The sequence below is a fragment of the Manacus candei genome, unplaced genomic scaffold, assembly GCF_025592945.1.
Source record: "Manacus candei isolate 608988 ecotype Guabito, Panama unplaced genomic scaffold, ASM2559294v1 h1tg000014l, whole genome shotgun sequence".
In the NCBI taxonomy this organism is placed as follows: Eukaryota; Metazoa; Chordata; class Aves; order Passeriformes; family Pipridae; genus Manacus; species Manacus candei.
Window position 1 is genome coordinate 51,774,335 of NW_026138062.1, and position 16,406 is coordinate 51,790,740.

The window sequence follows — 16,406 nt, forward strand, 5'->3', positions numbered from 1 at the left end:
TACCATATATCCCTCATTTCCATCTCGTACCCCTTACTGCTGAAATAACTTTGGGCCCACTCTGCATTGCCCAGTATCTTTTTCAGTACCCCTAGCACTCTTTCATGTTCCTAATTATTCCTGCATTATACTCAGCTTCCTCTTTCCATTCATCATCTGTTTAGCTGAGGAAGACAAATGGGAAGTGAAATTGCCTGTTACATCCCTGAGGCTGCAGTTACACATTGCTGTTGATTGGCTACCTTATTTTGTTTCAGGTTGGCTTTTTTTTTTCCATTTCCTTATTAAGAGTGTGAATGCAGTGCCCAATTACCATAGATTATTTAGTTTCCTTGGTAGTATTACCAATATTTTAGCCAACACATCAAGGAAATTGATTCTTCCCCTCTATTTAGCAGATGAAGTTCTGCATCCAGATTTAGCTCTCCAGTGCAAGAAAGGCGTTGATGGACCAGAGGGAGTCCAGTGGAAGGTCACTGGGATGTTCAGAGACTGTAACAAACCTACAGAAAAAGACAGTCTCATTTAATTCAGCCTAGAGAAACAAAGGTTTGTGGGGACAAAATTTTAGTCTTCCACAATGTAAAGTGGGATTATAGAGAAAAAAGAGACAGATTCTTCCCAAGATTGCACAGTGAAAGGGCAAGAGAAAATGGACACAAGTTATAATATGGGAAATTCTGATATAAGGGAAAAAATCTTCACAGCATGGATGGTTAAGCATGGGAGCAGGTGTCCAGAGACACTGTGGACTCTCCATTCCTGAAGACATTCAAAACATGACTGCTTAGAAGGAGACATTGGACCACATAATGTCAGGAGGTCCTATTCTGTCTAAATTATTTTGTGATTCTATACCTTGATAATTCTGAAACTTCTTCTTACTCATATTTACTAAAAATTCACCAACAGACTTACAAGTTGTTTAATGGGGGGAGCAGGGATCAGGGGGGAAAGCAGACAGACAGAGGGATGAGTGAACAAATGAAATAATGTTAACAGATTCCTTTCCTTAGAGATATTCTTGTCCTGACAACTGGTGAAAATGACAGACAACTAGCCAACACCATTCCTTGCTTAATGTTAGTGCCTGCAGTAAGAAATCCAGATTACGATTAGGAGTTTCCTTTAGTGCCATTCTGAATGCAGATATAGTTGTATTCTAATTGATGCTGTATTTTTAACTGTTGAGGACCCCATATAGACACACAATAGCACTGGGCTATGGTTATTTCTGTTATGTGACATCTATCTGCAGGAGATTGCTGCAGAATAAGGAAATACTTAGGCAATGGCAAATACTGACAAGTTGAAACATTAAGGAACCCTCAGCCAATGACATGACAATCAAAGAGGTAAGCTTCAATGAAACAATCATATGGGCAGGAACCGGTTTGGCTTGCAATACCTCACAGAGCTATGTGAAATACGAGAGCTTTCCAAAGCTATTGTTTGAGAGTTCAAGGAGTGTGAGAACAGGCAGTAGGGAGGAAAATGAACATATGCAAATTTTATGTAGATGTCTTTTGTGAGAGTGTGATTGAAGCCATGGAGGTGGAGCACTGTTTCAGGCCAATTTAAAAGCCAGAGACAAGCTGTCAACTTGAGATCAGTCTCTCTCCTTTCTTCACAGGTAGAGATGTGGTCAAGGATTCTTCTGAGTATTCTATCTTTGAACTGGTTTGCCATAGTGTCTTCTGAAACGTAAGTGATCATACATTCTGTGTTTTTATGATAACATATTTTATTATATTTCCCACCAGTTTATTTCTTCTGGGGCATTGCTATATAATAAACAGGATGTTGAGAACTAGTTCCTTAAATGTGTCTGAAATGGAAGCAGATGACAGTGAAGGACAGTTTGGAATGATGCTCTCCATCATTCTATGAGGGAGAGAGCTATGAAATTTAATTTGAATGACAAAAACCTGAAACTGAAGTATACAGAGTCTGACATGTATGGGTAAAGTGGGAAGGAGATTCAAGACTAGACTAGCAAGTAATACTAATGATCAGGATTGATATAATCAGCAGCACAGAGGGAGCATGGTGTATGAGGAGGTGCCACAGGCCAGGTAATGCCTGGTGGTAGGGACTATGCTGAATGGCAATCCTAGCATTATTAGTATCAGTATTTGTATTAGCACTGTCAATGTCCTTGTCTTTATACAAACAGAAGATTTCAGCTGCAATTTTCAAAAATGCACCAACATTAGAGCTTAAATCCCATTCTCAAAAGTTCTAAATGAAAACACAGTGAAAGAGAGTTTAGCTTTCTCAGATACACTGTTAATTTTATTAATTTTATTTTTGGTCTTTGAATTTCATGCAGCCTGAACTAAGCAAATGAAAATAACAATAAAGGCAATATGAGCTAGCTGTGGGAAAAAAAAAGGAAAAGGATCAGATTAGAATGAAAAGATTGTGTGATTCATGTTGTGCTACAGAAGTTAATTCAGTCAGACATTATTTGGAAAGACCAGTTTGGGTAGCAAACTGATGGACAGCAGCAGAACTTTGGACAAATATAGCAAATACGAAGAAATGCTTTTCAGAGGAAGAATTTGGGGATGGAAGGTTGCCTTAAATATAGGGAGCAGTATAAATTAAACAGTTCAATAGAAGAAAAAAAACAAAGGAAAGAACCCAGGGAGAAGTATGGAAACAGAGGCATGGAAACACAATAGAGCATAAAGATTAGATTGAGCATTCTCTGAAATATTCTGTGAAATGGAAAAGCGAGATCATTTCATGTGCATTATGTGAGTTGACTTACGTCAGTTCTCATCTGAGAGATACCCAGAGAAAAAGAAATTTAAAAATTGTTGCAGCAAGTAACCAGTATTTTTGTCATTGATCGCAAGAAGAAGCTAAATATCACTCCCCCTTATAGGATGTTACAGAGGGAGGATAAATGCAGATATGCTTGTCAGGTGTTTAGTAATCGGAGATGCATAAATACATGGAATGGAAAGATGCAGTATCATGCTGGATAAGACACTCCATAGAATGATGCCAGTCTCTCAGCTTAGAAAGAACTGTGAGAGGTTAAAAAGCTGGCATTTGTACTACTTTAGCATATTATTTAAAATTCATCAAAAGAAACAGAGATCCATCCACTGATTTGAGCAAGCTTCGGACCATGTCTTCCTTCACACCTTTTGGTGGTGTTTTCCTCTCCTGTTTTCTCTGACTTTCCTCCATAACTGAACTCTCTGATTTGGTCTTACCTTCTTACAGACAGTATGTGCTGCTGGTCCCATCAGTTGTGCAGAGCGACTCTCCACAGGCTGCTTGTGTGCAGTTCCACAACCTCACTGAGCCTCTCTCCGTGAACATTGTCCTGGAATATGGCAGTATCCAAAAGACTCTCTTTGAGGAATCCGTGATAAAGAATGATTTCTTCAAGTGTGGTGAATTCAAGGTATTTTCTATTTTGAAACTACTGAAGAGGGTGTAGAAGCTGGAAATACTTCTGATCGTGACTCTCCTTGTCAATGAGAGAAAGAATATGAAGTGCATTAAAAAAAGATAAACTGCTGGAAAGACTTATAAAATAGGGAAAAGAAAGACATATGGACTGTAGGAGCAAGGCAGAAAAAGACTTTCCATTTCCATTCACAGAGTGAATAGAAAAAAGCTTTAGATTGTCATCACAGGTGCATGCTCCATTTGGGACTGTCTAAGGGTCAAGCTGGAGAACCCAGATGGGTGATGCTCATTCCCTTTCCTGTGACTCTGCAAGATCTGTACAGATAAGACAAAAAAGTCCCAAGGTTAGGTCTTCCAGAATGCAGCAGGAGAAAACACTTCAGAACTGAGGTATATGGCTGCAGCAACCTGCATGCAAGCAGGTAGCTACATGAGCTTAGGAAATGCACAAGGCAGAGAATAGCCACAAATCTTAGTACCTGGTGACAGGTTATGGGACTTCCACAGCAGAAATTATGTCACTGCCATGATGGGGCTCCTCATGACTTTGTATAAAGTATTTTTGACTCAATTGACTGTCAGTATCTTACTCAATAACCCTGGGCATCAGGGAACATCAACATATCTCATTTATCACTTTTCCTCTGGGGTTTTGTTCCTCTCCAGGTCCCACCAGCTACTTCTGATCCTGTGGCATTCATTTCCTTCTCTGCCAAAGGCACCACAGTTGACTTAGCTGAGAGAAGATCAGTGGCGATTCAGAATGTGGATAACACTGTCTTCATCCAGACGGACAAACCCATCTACAAACCAGGGCAAACAGGTGGATGATGAGTTTGAGTCAGCTATAGCAGTGAGAAATTGAGTGCAAGGGCAGGTCTAGAGCAACAAAAACTTCCTCTTGTGGAATAAAAGACCTCATCTGATACTGAGATCACCAAAAGTTAGTGAAAAATAGGACCAATTTACAAAATTTCCACAAATTAGTAGAGTTCATGTATTTTTACTGAGTTAGTTTCATTTACAGGACCTTGAGTTCTGTCGGGTTTACTTGAGGCCAGTCATATAAAAAGTATCCTTAAAAATACAGAAAATAATAGGTCAAGTTTGAAACTAATAAAATTAACATAAAAATGAAGTAAGCACCTTGTTTCCTGTCAACAGCTCTTTCTACTTAACTGCTGATCTATTACAAAGTGCTGATTCCGTCACAGTTTTTAAATGACAGTACTAGCTGTAGTGTAGTGAGCTGTTCTGTCTAGTATAAGTATACTTCAGTGCTGCAGAGAGTTTACACTTAGAATAAAGAAAAACTCTTCCTTCTCTATCTGTGAGTTTTATATTGAACTGGTTTGTAACACAGTTTTTTAGGAAACGCTCCAAAGAATAGAGTCCTTCAAGAAGGACTGAAGGCAGAATAGAGTAATTGTGTTTACTATAGAGGTTACTCTAGTCCCAGTGGGTCATAATTAAAGATATTTCAGATGACATTTACTTTGGTTTTCTTTTTTCACTGGCTAAGATAATCAAATCCTTTCTAGTTGTCTGGGGACTCCTTAGTTCTCCCAAAAAGCCTGGGTAAACTTTGTTTTAGTTGTATATTCAAAGTGATTTGTCACTACCAAGAAAGCAAATGACAGAAGCATCTGGATGTGGCAGTTGGGGATATGGTTTAGGGGTGACTATGGTGGTGCTAGGTTCATGGTTGGACGAGACAACCTTTGAAGTCTCTTCTAACCTTGCTGATTCTGATGCCTTTTTGTTCTATGTCTTTTTCAGTGTTGTTCCGTGTAGTCGCTTTGGACACCCAGCTCAGACCTGTTCAGGAGACAGTAAGTATGATTGATAGTCAAGACTTTTCAAGCACCTTCTTAAGGTACCTGTTCACTGAGACTCTATCACTTAAAAATTGAATAAGAAGGGCATGGGATAGGCCTCCTGATATTTTTTGAGAACTGTTTTAACTGCTTAGCTTCACACTCCATCCTTTCCCTACCTTTAGAGAGGGCAAAGGGTCTGAAAGTACTTCTGGAAATCTCTCACAGTACACAGGTTTTGTAGTCACTTTACCTGGCCCAGGTATGTAGAAAAAAAATTGATGTTTTTGTAGAAAAGATAAATTCCAAAACGGTTATCCTTTTAAAATTACAGACATGAGTTCCAAATTATTTGCTTTGCCCAGTTTTCTCTATCCAGAGAAAGCCATTCAGAGCCTTCTTTATGTTTTAGCATTTCTCAATCTCCACAGTGAACTTCTTGATGTTTTGATTTTTTTTTCTCTTCTTTTTTTCCTCCTCCAGTATCCAAGAATCATCATTGAGGTAAGAGATGCCACAAATTGCTTTAGAGAGAATGCTTCATCATTCCCCATACAGTCAATAGCTGAGGGAGGCTCATCCAGAGCACTCTTTTAAAAGCTGGTGGACTTGAACAGTGGCAGTATCCATTATCAAGCCTTAGAGGAGAAAAAGTCAGTGCAACTGGAGCTGTTAGTCAGAAACAGCACGAGACTGTTGCTGTGTCTGTCATTAGAATTCAAACAAGAGTGTTCAGTCCAGTCTTTGGTAGGACTACAATAAATGGGGTGGTGAAATAGCCTCATTCTCATACAGGCATAAGAATAATAACTTTCTGCCATGTTCTGCTAGGAACAGGCTAACAATGAATCAATCTGCTGCCACTTTTCACATCACTAGATCTCAAAGTGCTTTCTGAAGGTGGCCAGCATAATATTCCTGTTTCACAGAAGGAGTTGAGTCAGCAAGATTTATGCTGGAAGAGTTACGAATAAGCAACCTGAGTCCCAGTCAGGGAGTATTTCTGAATGATCTGAGATCATCTGTCAGTTTAGGTGATTCACAGTTAGACTTAGGGTTGTTTAATCCAGAAGCGGAGATGGAAAATTAATGGGAAGTCAGAGCACATGTCACCAGCCCTGAATCACATTCAACCTGTGATGCACTTAGCCAATATATCAGGAGACAACACGTGAAAGAAGGCGAGAAGACAAGAAACAGGATGATAAAGGCTTGGCTACATCTCTTTCTTCTCCTCTCCAGGATCCAGAGCAAAACAAGATCTTCCAGTGGTTGGAGGTAACATCTAAGCATGGAATTGTCCAGCTCTCCTTTCCACTAATCCCAGAGCCTATTCTGGGGTCCTACGACATCACTGTGGAGACAAAGTCAGGTGAAAAAGAGTATCACTCCTTCAGAGTGGAGGAATATGGTAAGCAAAGGCCTACAAACTACCCTGTGCTAGCAATAAGGCTGATTCTACCTAAATCAGACAAGATCTACTAGTGCAGAGTTTAAGTCCTTTGAATTCTCCACCTCATGTCTGGAAAAGAAAGACATGGAGAGAACTGGGTGGACAAAATGAAGGCAGAAGGGCATTTCATTTTCAAAAGAAATCTGAGAAAAGCAGTATTTCTCAGTGATTAAATTAGAAGTCTAATTCCTCTCTGGGCTTGGCACAAAGTTACTGTGTGACTCTGGGATCCACATCCTATCACTCAAGCCTTACACTCCCCATCCATTCAGAGGCAAAATGAAAATCAGGCCTGTCCTCCTTTGTGGATGCCGTCACTATATGAAAAGCACTATGCAGTAGAAATCTGAAGATACCTATAAAACAGTTTACAGGACAGGTACCAGTTTGTTACTGGGGGAGGGTGGATAACCAGTGGAAGTGCAAGATAGAAAGCAATGGGTAGTGTGGGTGCTAAAGCCCTTATAGTGATCCTGGAATCAACTGTATCAGGGAGTTGCTAAAATCACTTTGATCTTACAAGTTTTCTCATCTTACAGTGGCTGGTTTTCCTTAGTAGTCCCCAGAGAAAGCTTGGACAACTCCCAGTTGTGTGGGTTTTTTGTAAGGGTGTTAAAGCAGCTTTCCTGTTTACCCTCTAGAGTGCTTTCACACCTTCCAGTCTCCTGTGTACGGATGCACAAGAAAAGGGCCTTTTCCAGATATGTTGTCAGTATTGCTGGTGACCTGGGATAAAAAATATGCTGAAGAGAGGCAGCGTCAGTGATCTTTAATACTCCACTCAATCTGTTGCATTTCTCCTTCACTGGGGCTGGATTGCATAATAACTTTTGTTCTCCAGGGCTTAGGTAGTTTGAGACATCAGCATTACTCCCACCCTTTTCTTTAAGAAAAGAGATTAAAGTGATTTATCACAGTTTTTACTGTGTCTGTTATAATTATTAATATGATTATTATTTAATTTTAAAGAAGTTATTCCTCTTACCACTGAAGGTTATTTTTTCTACTATATTTTCTACTGTAATATCCTACAGTTCCTACTTAAACTCTTCTTTGAACCATTTCCTCATCCTTGTTGGTGAAAATGTCTTTGGCAACAGTTTTTTTGCTGTCTTACACACACCTGCCTGTGGCATGCAATTGCTGATTAGTCATATTCATATTGCATTCTCAGTGCTGCCAAAATTTAAAGTGACAACAGCTGGGCCAAAGAGGATTTCTTTCTTTGATGAAGACATCGGTGTGAACGTTTGTGCTTCGTAAGTATCTGAAAACAACACGTTTGTGCACAACAAACTTGGGATAGAGGATAGTGTGCTGTGCTGGCAAACAGAGATTCTGCTGCCAATTCAGAGCATGGATTAGAGCAATTCCTTTAGCTATGACTTCTGTGATGTAAAATATGATAACTCTTCTCCTGCTACATAGCAGAATAAAAACTGAAAGGGTTTGTCTGTGTCTAAATCAAACATTACATCCTTGTTAGCTGTTGGTTTTTATTAATACAGAAAAGGAGAGTCTACCATTAAAATTGCTGGCTGTGACACTGCCAAAGTGCAGGGTGCTATGAGCTAACAGGGTGAATAGGGATCTTTCTGCAATATGACCTGCTGTGTGCAAGGCATTAGTGAGAAACAGCAAGCAGCAGGGAATGACATCCCAACCCTGAGTGCAGCACCACTTTCCAGCTTCAGACCTTGAAGAATGACTATGCAAAGACAACAGCAAAGCAGGCTTTTTTTAACAAAATGTCAAAACCAGCCTAAAAATAGTAGAAGGGCCTTCTGCTAGGGCTAGCAGGTCGTAATTCCCAACTGATCTTCTGTCTGTGGTCTGGGCAATCCCGAGGGGTTTAGAATTTGCACTGCTGTGCAATTTTTGCAGGTTTCATGCTAAATCCACATGATTGAATTCTTGTGTCTCTTCTTCTCCTAGGTACACTTATGGCCAACCAGTACAAGGGAAAGCCCAAATCAATGTGTGTCAGCAACACTTTTATGGTCCACGGTGTGAACAAAACCAGAAGAAAACCTGTGAAGCTGTCACTGGACTGGTATGATACATGATAAGTCCATTCTTTCCAGTCAGCTTTCCTACCTAACATGTAGCACAGTATTTGATGGCCTCATTCATTTCCAAGGGAACACCAGAGAGACAATCTCAGAGGTGTGTTTTTTCTCACCATCTCACAGGGAATGCTGAAAGACCATGAATGTATCTTTTACAAATGACTTCATCAGAAGACTTTGATTTTCCCCTCAGAAAGAGTCAGTAGGAAGGAGGGCAACATGAAACTGTAAATTTGTGATCATTCCTAAAATATCAGAGCTGTGTTCTTACCAAATCTAATCAGGAGACCTCTACTGGGAGTCTTTGAGGGCACTCAAACAAATTATTAATTTCTCCACTAGTTCGGATGCAAAGTGCTGTGGTCATAGAACGCAGGCATCATGCAAGATGGGTTTAAGAAGGAGCATGACCATAGAGAAGACTAGGGGGGATACGGAGAGAAGTTTCCATGTGCTGGAGTAAATGGTACTGAAACAGTGATCTGAGAAGGGAGCTGGGGAGTGCAAAATGTAAGGCAGGAGGGGAGTTCTTCAGAGTCCCACTAATACAGATTTAGGAGCAATTTTCCAAACCTTGAGAAAAATGGTGTTTTCCCTTTTGCTGCTTTTTCAGCTGGGGAAGGATGGCTGCCTCAACGCTGTCATCTCCATCAAAAAATTCCAGCTTTACCGCAGCTATGCCAGGATGTATGCCAGCCTCAACATAGAAAGCATCGTCACTGAAAATGGGACAGGTAACACCAAGTGCATATTGTGGGTGGCTGATTAAAGCTAATAAATGGAAATTCCTGAGAGGAATCCCCTGGATCACAATCTGTGTGGCAAATAATGAACAATCATCATTTTCTTTGTGTAGGTCTCCCTCCTGAGCATTACCCCTTCATACAGCTTATCAAAGGGAATAGCTTTCTTCCCATGACTGATTTCTGTTTCCTCTTCTTTATACTGGGTGTGCCTCACAGGTATCCAGATGAAGGACCATGACTATGTTGCAGTCAACAATGAAAATGACCAAGTGCTGTTCAAGAATATGGATTCCTATTACAAGAGGGGAATTCCTTACTATGGTGAAGTGAGTGCATAAGAGGATACATTTAGACCAAAACTCTCTGAGGTCCAGCATGATGATCTTCATGTTGCCCCATTTATGGCTGTCCCCTAACTCTGTGCTGTCAGCTTCCCATGATAATTCCAGATAACAGGGACTTCATAGTTCCCTTGTTACATTAAATACTCCTTGAGAAACAAATAAAATTATATCATACCTGGAGTGTTAGGGTCTCACTTCTGCCATAGTCAAAGGATGCCTAAAAGGCAACTAAGTGAAAGGTCATATGAGTGGGGAAGAGGAGTCTTCAAGAAAATGCTTCAGCAATAGTTATGCCTAAACTGAAGGTAGAATTTACCCTGTGTTGCATCACGCAATCCCAGGGATGTTTACTTAAAGCAGTAGAGGTATTGGAGCACATTCTGATTTGTTAGTGACCTACACATGAAGGATAAACTCAAGCACAAAAAGGGAGATGACCTGTACAGCATCATCCAGACATGCAATGGAGACAGTGGGTATGCACAGATGCATAGGAGCTGAAAGATGCTGCTGTTTTCCACAGGTTACCTGTGGCCATGAAATCATCTGGTTACTTTATGTTTGTTAAACATTGTTCTCCAAAGAATATTCCTCCTCCCTCTGTAGCATATATTTTGTTCTACACTGATGGGAATTGCCTGTCTTTGCCTGTCACGGAACTGGTCCCTCAAAATATTGAGGAGTGTTTGCCTCTTCAGTACATTTCACTCTTGATTTCTACTCCCTGCAATTGTCCTCAGTGCTTGAGTGAGCATCCTCTAGTAAGCAGAGTATTTCTTTGTTGTTGTTGTTAGGTTTGGATTTTTTTCTGAATCCCTTATTTGTTGTTTTTTTGTTCAGATCACTGTGACAAATGTGAATGGTGAGCCTGCTGCCAACAAGACTGTCCTGCTGGAGCTCAATGAAGAATATCTGGCCAACTATACCACTAACAAAAATGGCACTGCTGCTTTTTCTATTGACACGTCCAACCTCTTTGATCCCCGTTTTAGGCTGACAGTAAGTAAATACAAGCTACAGTCTAATTCATTATGAAAATACTTTGTTGGAGAGAGGAATTAGAAGCAAAACCTGCAACCTATGTGAAACTAATATGAGAAAACACCAGAAACTCCAGTGTCTGAGAAGAGGCTGTCTGTATCCCAGCCATGTTTTTCGGTTGTAGTGATCTTCAGCACCTCCCTGCTTTTCTCTCCCACCGGAAGCTCCTTCTGCCTTCATCTTCCTTCTCTTCATTCTCTGTGCTAGAGAACCTTCCTCAGAGACTGCACTGCCTTCTCCATTCAGCCTGGATGCATGCCAACATCTTTTTACAGCTGCTGCCTGCTTCCCTGCATTTCTGCTCTAAGAAAGTAATGCCTGTTGCCATCACATGGTCTTCTTGTGTTGTCATGCCTTTGCTCTGGTATGATGGGAAGAGCTAAGAAAAAGCAAATTGTTTGAGAACAGTGCCATTCTAATTCACAGCAAATCCTAGCAGTTCACTCAGCTGGTCCCAAGCCTGAAAGAATCTGAAATAACCTCCCTACTGCAATAGGCTGCTCTGCACTGGTGAAGCACAAATTTTTCACACCAGCTCTTGCTCTTGGCTTAAACAGCCCCATAAAATCAGCTTCCCGACAGAGTATTTTAGAGGAAAGGTGTCTTTGCCTCTCACCTGCCTCGCATTTTTTTTATTTTCCACACTGTCGATTTTCCATGTATGATTCTTCTATTTCACAGGTCAGACAGGCACCAGATGACTGTGCAGACTTTACCTGGGGGAGTCATAATGAGCCCCAAGCCTCATTCTTTGTCCGGCGTTTCTACTCACGGACCAACAGCTTTTTGAAAATTGAGCCAGTGCCAGAGAAGCTCAGCTGTGGCCAGCAGCGAACAATCAACGTTCACTACGTCCTGAACAGAGAGGGCTACAGCAATACCACGCACACAAACTTCTACTATGTAGTGAGTGCTAATGTGACTCCCAAAACATCTCTTTTCTTTCACCTTCTCTTGAACACCATGTAAGGCAGAAATCTCCCAACCAGACAGTGGTTACAGATCATGGATCGACCTCAAGGCCTTTGAGGCTTTTCAGAATACCACTCAAAAACAATTATTTCATTGTGGAAAGGAGAAGGTGCTTTTGATCCAGTTTCATGAGATTTTTTTTTTTAATGCCCAGGTGATGACAAAAGGAAAAATTACTCTCAGTGGCCAGAAGCAAGTCAGCATTTCTGGTGGTAAGTTCTAGACCATATTACTACTCATACTTCAGAGCACCATTCTGAATACCAGAACAAAGTAAATTTTGTAAGAAGTGATGAAAGCAAAGAACTGTAGCTAAATCAGGTACTAGTTCCTAAATCCCATAACCTGTTACCACACACAGTATCATTTGCTTTTGCTGCAGTATCTAGCCAATCCCCTATTTCATAATCAAATTTATCTTGTTAATTGAAACATGAAAATTTTGTTGTGATCAAACATATGGAATGTTTTATTTCTTACCAAGGAGTGTTTACTGTTTCATAGTTATTCTGTGACATCCTACTCTTCACCAATCAGAATAATAAAACTTTTTAAAGGGATATTTAGCAGTTAACTCTCAAAATTCATTGCACTTTCAGAAGTCTCAAAATACCCACATATTTACCATCTTTGGTCTTAAGCTTAACTCCCTGTCCATGCACTACTAGTTTTCATCCATGTAGATAAGAACTTCATCTTTCTTAGCATTAAGAGAACTGTCCTTTAAATTAGGAGACTGGTCTATTTTCTCTGGCGTAGGAAGTTCCAGGTTTGAGACTGAAAGGTAATATTGTGCTCTTCTCATAACAATCATGCATAGATTTCCATGTTCAATTTCTTTTCAGTTTAGACCCCTCTCTGCAAAGCACCTTGGTCTCAGAATCTCCTGTATCTGTTGTCTTGCTGATGGAAGCTGTTCCTCAGCCACTGAGAGATGAATCTTCCGATATCCAATTTCCCTGGGTTTTATGGGTGCTAGTAGGTCATAAAGAAATATGTGGTCCTTCCACCAAAGCTGAGGTTTGCATAATCTCTTTTGCTGGCTTGTCTTCCTCTGATCCATCTTCCTTCCACAGCTTCCAGAGGTATATTCTCCATCACACTGACTGTCACTGAGAAGCTTGCCCCCAGAGCCAGACTGCTGCTCTATACAGTGCATCCCCATGGAGAGATAGTGGCTGACAGCTCTTGGATACACACTGATGTATGCTTCAAAAACAAGGTGAAAACCTTTACTTTCTTATTAAGGGAGATATATACATATATAAGCTGCCTCTTTGCTGAGAGAGCAGTTAGGAAATTACTTCATGAGGAGCCCTGCACAAGGGATGGCCTTTAGGAATGGAAAAGGTGCAGATGGGGCTGGAATCGTGAGAAGCTGTCCCTGGAATTGACGCATATGGTCAGACTCAGACAATAGAGTGGGGAGAGGGAGGTGGCTAGGGGATTACAGAGGTGGGGAATTTTTACAAACAGGGATTCCGAAGGGCCATCTAGCGGTGGGAGCTTTGCTCCACGGGGAATAGAATGAGTGCTGTTGAAAAGTGAGATTTAGATCTATATGCCAATCTGATTCTCCTGCTTTCCATGTAATTGTCTTGGATTTATTAATTTCCAGGTCCAGCTCAAGTTCTCTGAGAAGAAGAGTCTTCCAGGCTCTAAAGTTGGACTCCACCTTGAAGCCGCTGCCAACTCTTATTGTGCCCTGCGAGCAATTCAGAGTGTCCTTCATCAGTCTGGGCAAGAGTTTTCTGCTGAGAGTGTAAGCCACATCCACAGTCCTGTGTTCTTTTGAGCTAGGAACATCCAGAATAACATCCAGAGTTCCCACCTTTGATCTCTCTGCTGCTGACTGTATTTTTATTTATTTTTGCAAACAAAATATCCATGATTAAAGAAATATCTAAGGCAGTTGTACATATCAAAGACAAAAATTGATAGCAGCACACTGCCTTTGGAAATCATAACAGTGTAACACATATCCCAAGAATATGCCTAATGTAAATCCTTGACAGCATATTTCCTCACTGTGATTATGTCAAAATTGAATTTTTATGGCTCAAATAGGCCTTGGGCCAAGAGTGAAAGTGGTAGATGTCATCCAGTATCATGTAAAACTCCAGTTTCCTCTTGGCTTAGCTCAAGAGTGTATCTCCATGCTTTTTGGCTCAAGTTCACTCCACAAAGCCATTTCAATTCAGAAGAAGGAGAGTACAGTCCAGTCCTTCTTGTGTATCACCAGCCAAATTGCTTATTCCTCTGTAGGTAGGCATCAGTAGGCAAGCACACCAACATCAACAGGATTGCTCAGGGAACACCACAGGCTTAGAATATATGTGATTTTACACCTGCCTGAGACCCTCCTTGTGTTTACACTCATCATTCTCACCTCCTAGGTGTACTACCAACTTCGTGTGAGAGATTTATATGGCTATTACTACAATGGGCTCAACCTTGAAGATGTCAAGCCAGAGGAGTGTACCCCAACCAAAACCATCTTTTTTGATGGCTTGTACTTTGAACCTGTGAATGTCAGTCGTGATGGCGATGTCTACAGCATTTTCAAGGTATGTGGTCTCTGTGGCTCTTTAAGTGGGAGGTGTTCCAGAAGAATTCGTGTACACTAGCATTCAACTTTCTCAGATTCTCACTGCTAAGAGAAGGCAGCTGATGCCTGAAACTGCCTAAGGTCTCCAATCACCCAGTTTCTGCTTTCTTATCCCCATCATTTACTCAGGAGGACTGAAAATCACTACTAGATACATTCACTGGGATCCTGCCTATGCTGCTTAGTAGACATGTCTTAGTAGACATTTCCTAAGCAGGACCATGGCCTTGGTTCATGACTTCAGGCATTCCTTGTAAAGATTTTTGTCCCTGATTCAGGCCACTTGGTTCCTGATATGCTTGATTCCACCTCCCACTGGTCCCATGGCCTAGGACATAAGGCTAACATCAGACCAATTATTACTGCTCTTTACAGAACACAAGGTGTCATTGCTCCATAAAAAATGCACAGAAGGTTGGGGAGGTAGAGTTATGACATTCAGGGCTGAAAGAATGGGATGGGATGGGATGGGATGGGATGGGATGGGATGGGATGGGATGGGATGGGATGGGATGGGATGGGATGAGGGAGGAGAGAGATGAGGTAAGGTAACCAGTGAAATGCACTGGTAGGTAGTGTGTGCTCTGAGTGACTTGACAGATTCTTTCACATTTAGAGTATGGGTCTGAAAGTCTTCACCAACTCTGCGCTACGGAAGCCAGTTCTGTGCAGTGAAGAAAAATTAGATGTGGAAGATTACCCTCACCTTTATGGTGCCCACGCCAATGCCAAGGTCTCAGGTAAAAGAAAGTTAATTCTGTATCTTCAGTCTCAGCCTACTTGGTCTTCAAACTGTTGCCTGTATAAAATAACAGCCAGTATGCTGGGGTTTTTTGGGGCGAAAAAGTCTATGTGTTCCAGTTTGCATCTAGTAATCTCTTTCTGACAGTCCTTGCAGTAGAGTCAATTCTCTCTCACTTAGGTGCACAGTGCATGTAGAACAGACATGGAGTACTGGGATGCTGCTTCTTTCATAAACTGATATTAGTTTTCCAGGGTTTTTCAGGTCAGAACCTTTCATCAAATCATAATTCAATTATGTATTTAAAACAAAATGTCAATTCAGAAACATAACGGCAATTCCCAATGTCAAGACTTCACACTGCACCTAGCACACTTAGCACATAACCTCCAAAGCCTTTATAGGACAGCAAGAATTATGATTATCTTTCTTCAAGTTAGATTGCTCAGCAAAAGAGCAAAAGTACCAAAATAGGTTGCTACAGGGGAAAGTATTACTCAATGCTAGGAAAAAGTTCTTCCTCATGAGCACTGTGGTTCACTAGAAGGTGTTGTCCAGGAGGTTCTGGAATCTCCATCACTGCTAATCTTAAAAACTGAGCTGGACAAGGCCCTTAAGCAACCTGATCTGACTTTGAAGCTAGTCCTGCTTCAAGAAGATTGGACTAGAAAACTACAGGGATTGTTCCCAACCTAGATTTCCTTCAATGAGTCTGTGGTTCTGTGATTCTAGGTCCAGCAGAATGAGAAAGTATTGTTATTTCCATGATACAGCTATGAAAACTGAGGTACCTCCATACTAAATTAGTTTTCAGGCATCACAAGTGAGTCCATAGAAAACTGGAGAGATAATCTTTGTTCCTAAAATCAGACCTGTAGTATGATTATAAGAACAAAAGTAGCTCCTGTTTTAACTACTGAATGGGGTAAAAATTAATAAGTTTTCAGGAAGGTTTTTAAAGCATTATAAGCTTTGGTTGCAATATTGGCCACTGTTGCCCATTTGCAAATCAGAGAGCTACTGGTAGAGGATGCCTTTCTAACTAGATGATGAGACCTTTCAGTACAAAATGAAGTGAAATGTCTTGTGAAATAGCTGATTTTTCTAGTTTTTTCCCATGGGAAAAGAGAATAGATAAGAAACTGTTGCTTCCCGTACCCTTGATCTGTTAGAATTTTCCTT

General features: G+C 40.8%; 1 protein-coding gene across 1 annotated transcript in view; it reads left to right on the forward strand.

Moving 5' to 3' along the window:
* The first annotated feature begins 1,597 nt into the window (after positions 1-1,597).
* LOC127467694 (ovostatin-like) overlaps positions 1,598-16,406 on the forward strand; it is a 32,344-nt gene continuing 17,535 nt past the window's right edge. The window contains exons 1-17 of the mRNA XM_051779900.1: positions 1,598-1,704; positions 3,241-3,424; positions 4,099-4,255; positions 5,212-5,264; positions 5,733-5,753; positions 6,492-6,660; positions 7,877-7,961; positions 8,638-8,755; positions 9,385-9,505; positions 9,734-9,843; positions 10,702-10,860; positions 11,584-11,808; positions 12,029-12,086; positions 12,951-13,096; positions 13,493-13,636; positions 14,271-14,441; positions 15,099-15,222. Of these exons, the coding sequence (XP_051635860.1) occupies positions 1,640-1,704; positions 3,241-3,424; positions 4,099-4,255; positions 5,212-5,264; positions 5,733-5,753; positions 6,492-6,660; positions 7,877-7,961; positions 8,638-8,755; positions 9,385-9,505; positions 9,734-9,843; positions 10,702-10,860; positions 11,584-11,808; positions 12,029-12,086; positions 12,951-13,096; positions 13,493-13,636; positions 14,271-14,441; positions 15,099-15,222 (2,110 nt within the window). The 5' untranslated portion in view covers positions 1,598-1,639. The remainder of the gene's footprint in view (positions 1,705-3,240; positions 3,425-4,098; positions 4,256-5,211; positions 5,265-5,732; positions 5,754-6,491; positions 6,661-7,876; positions 7,962-8,637; positions 8,756-9,384; positions 9,506-9,733; positions 9,844-10,701; positions 10,861-11,583; positions 11,809-12,028; positions 12,087-12,950; positions 13,097-13,492; positions 13,637-14,270; positions 14,442-15,098; positions 15,223-16,406) is intronic.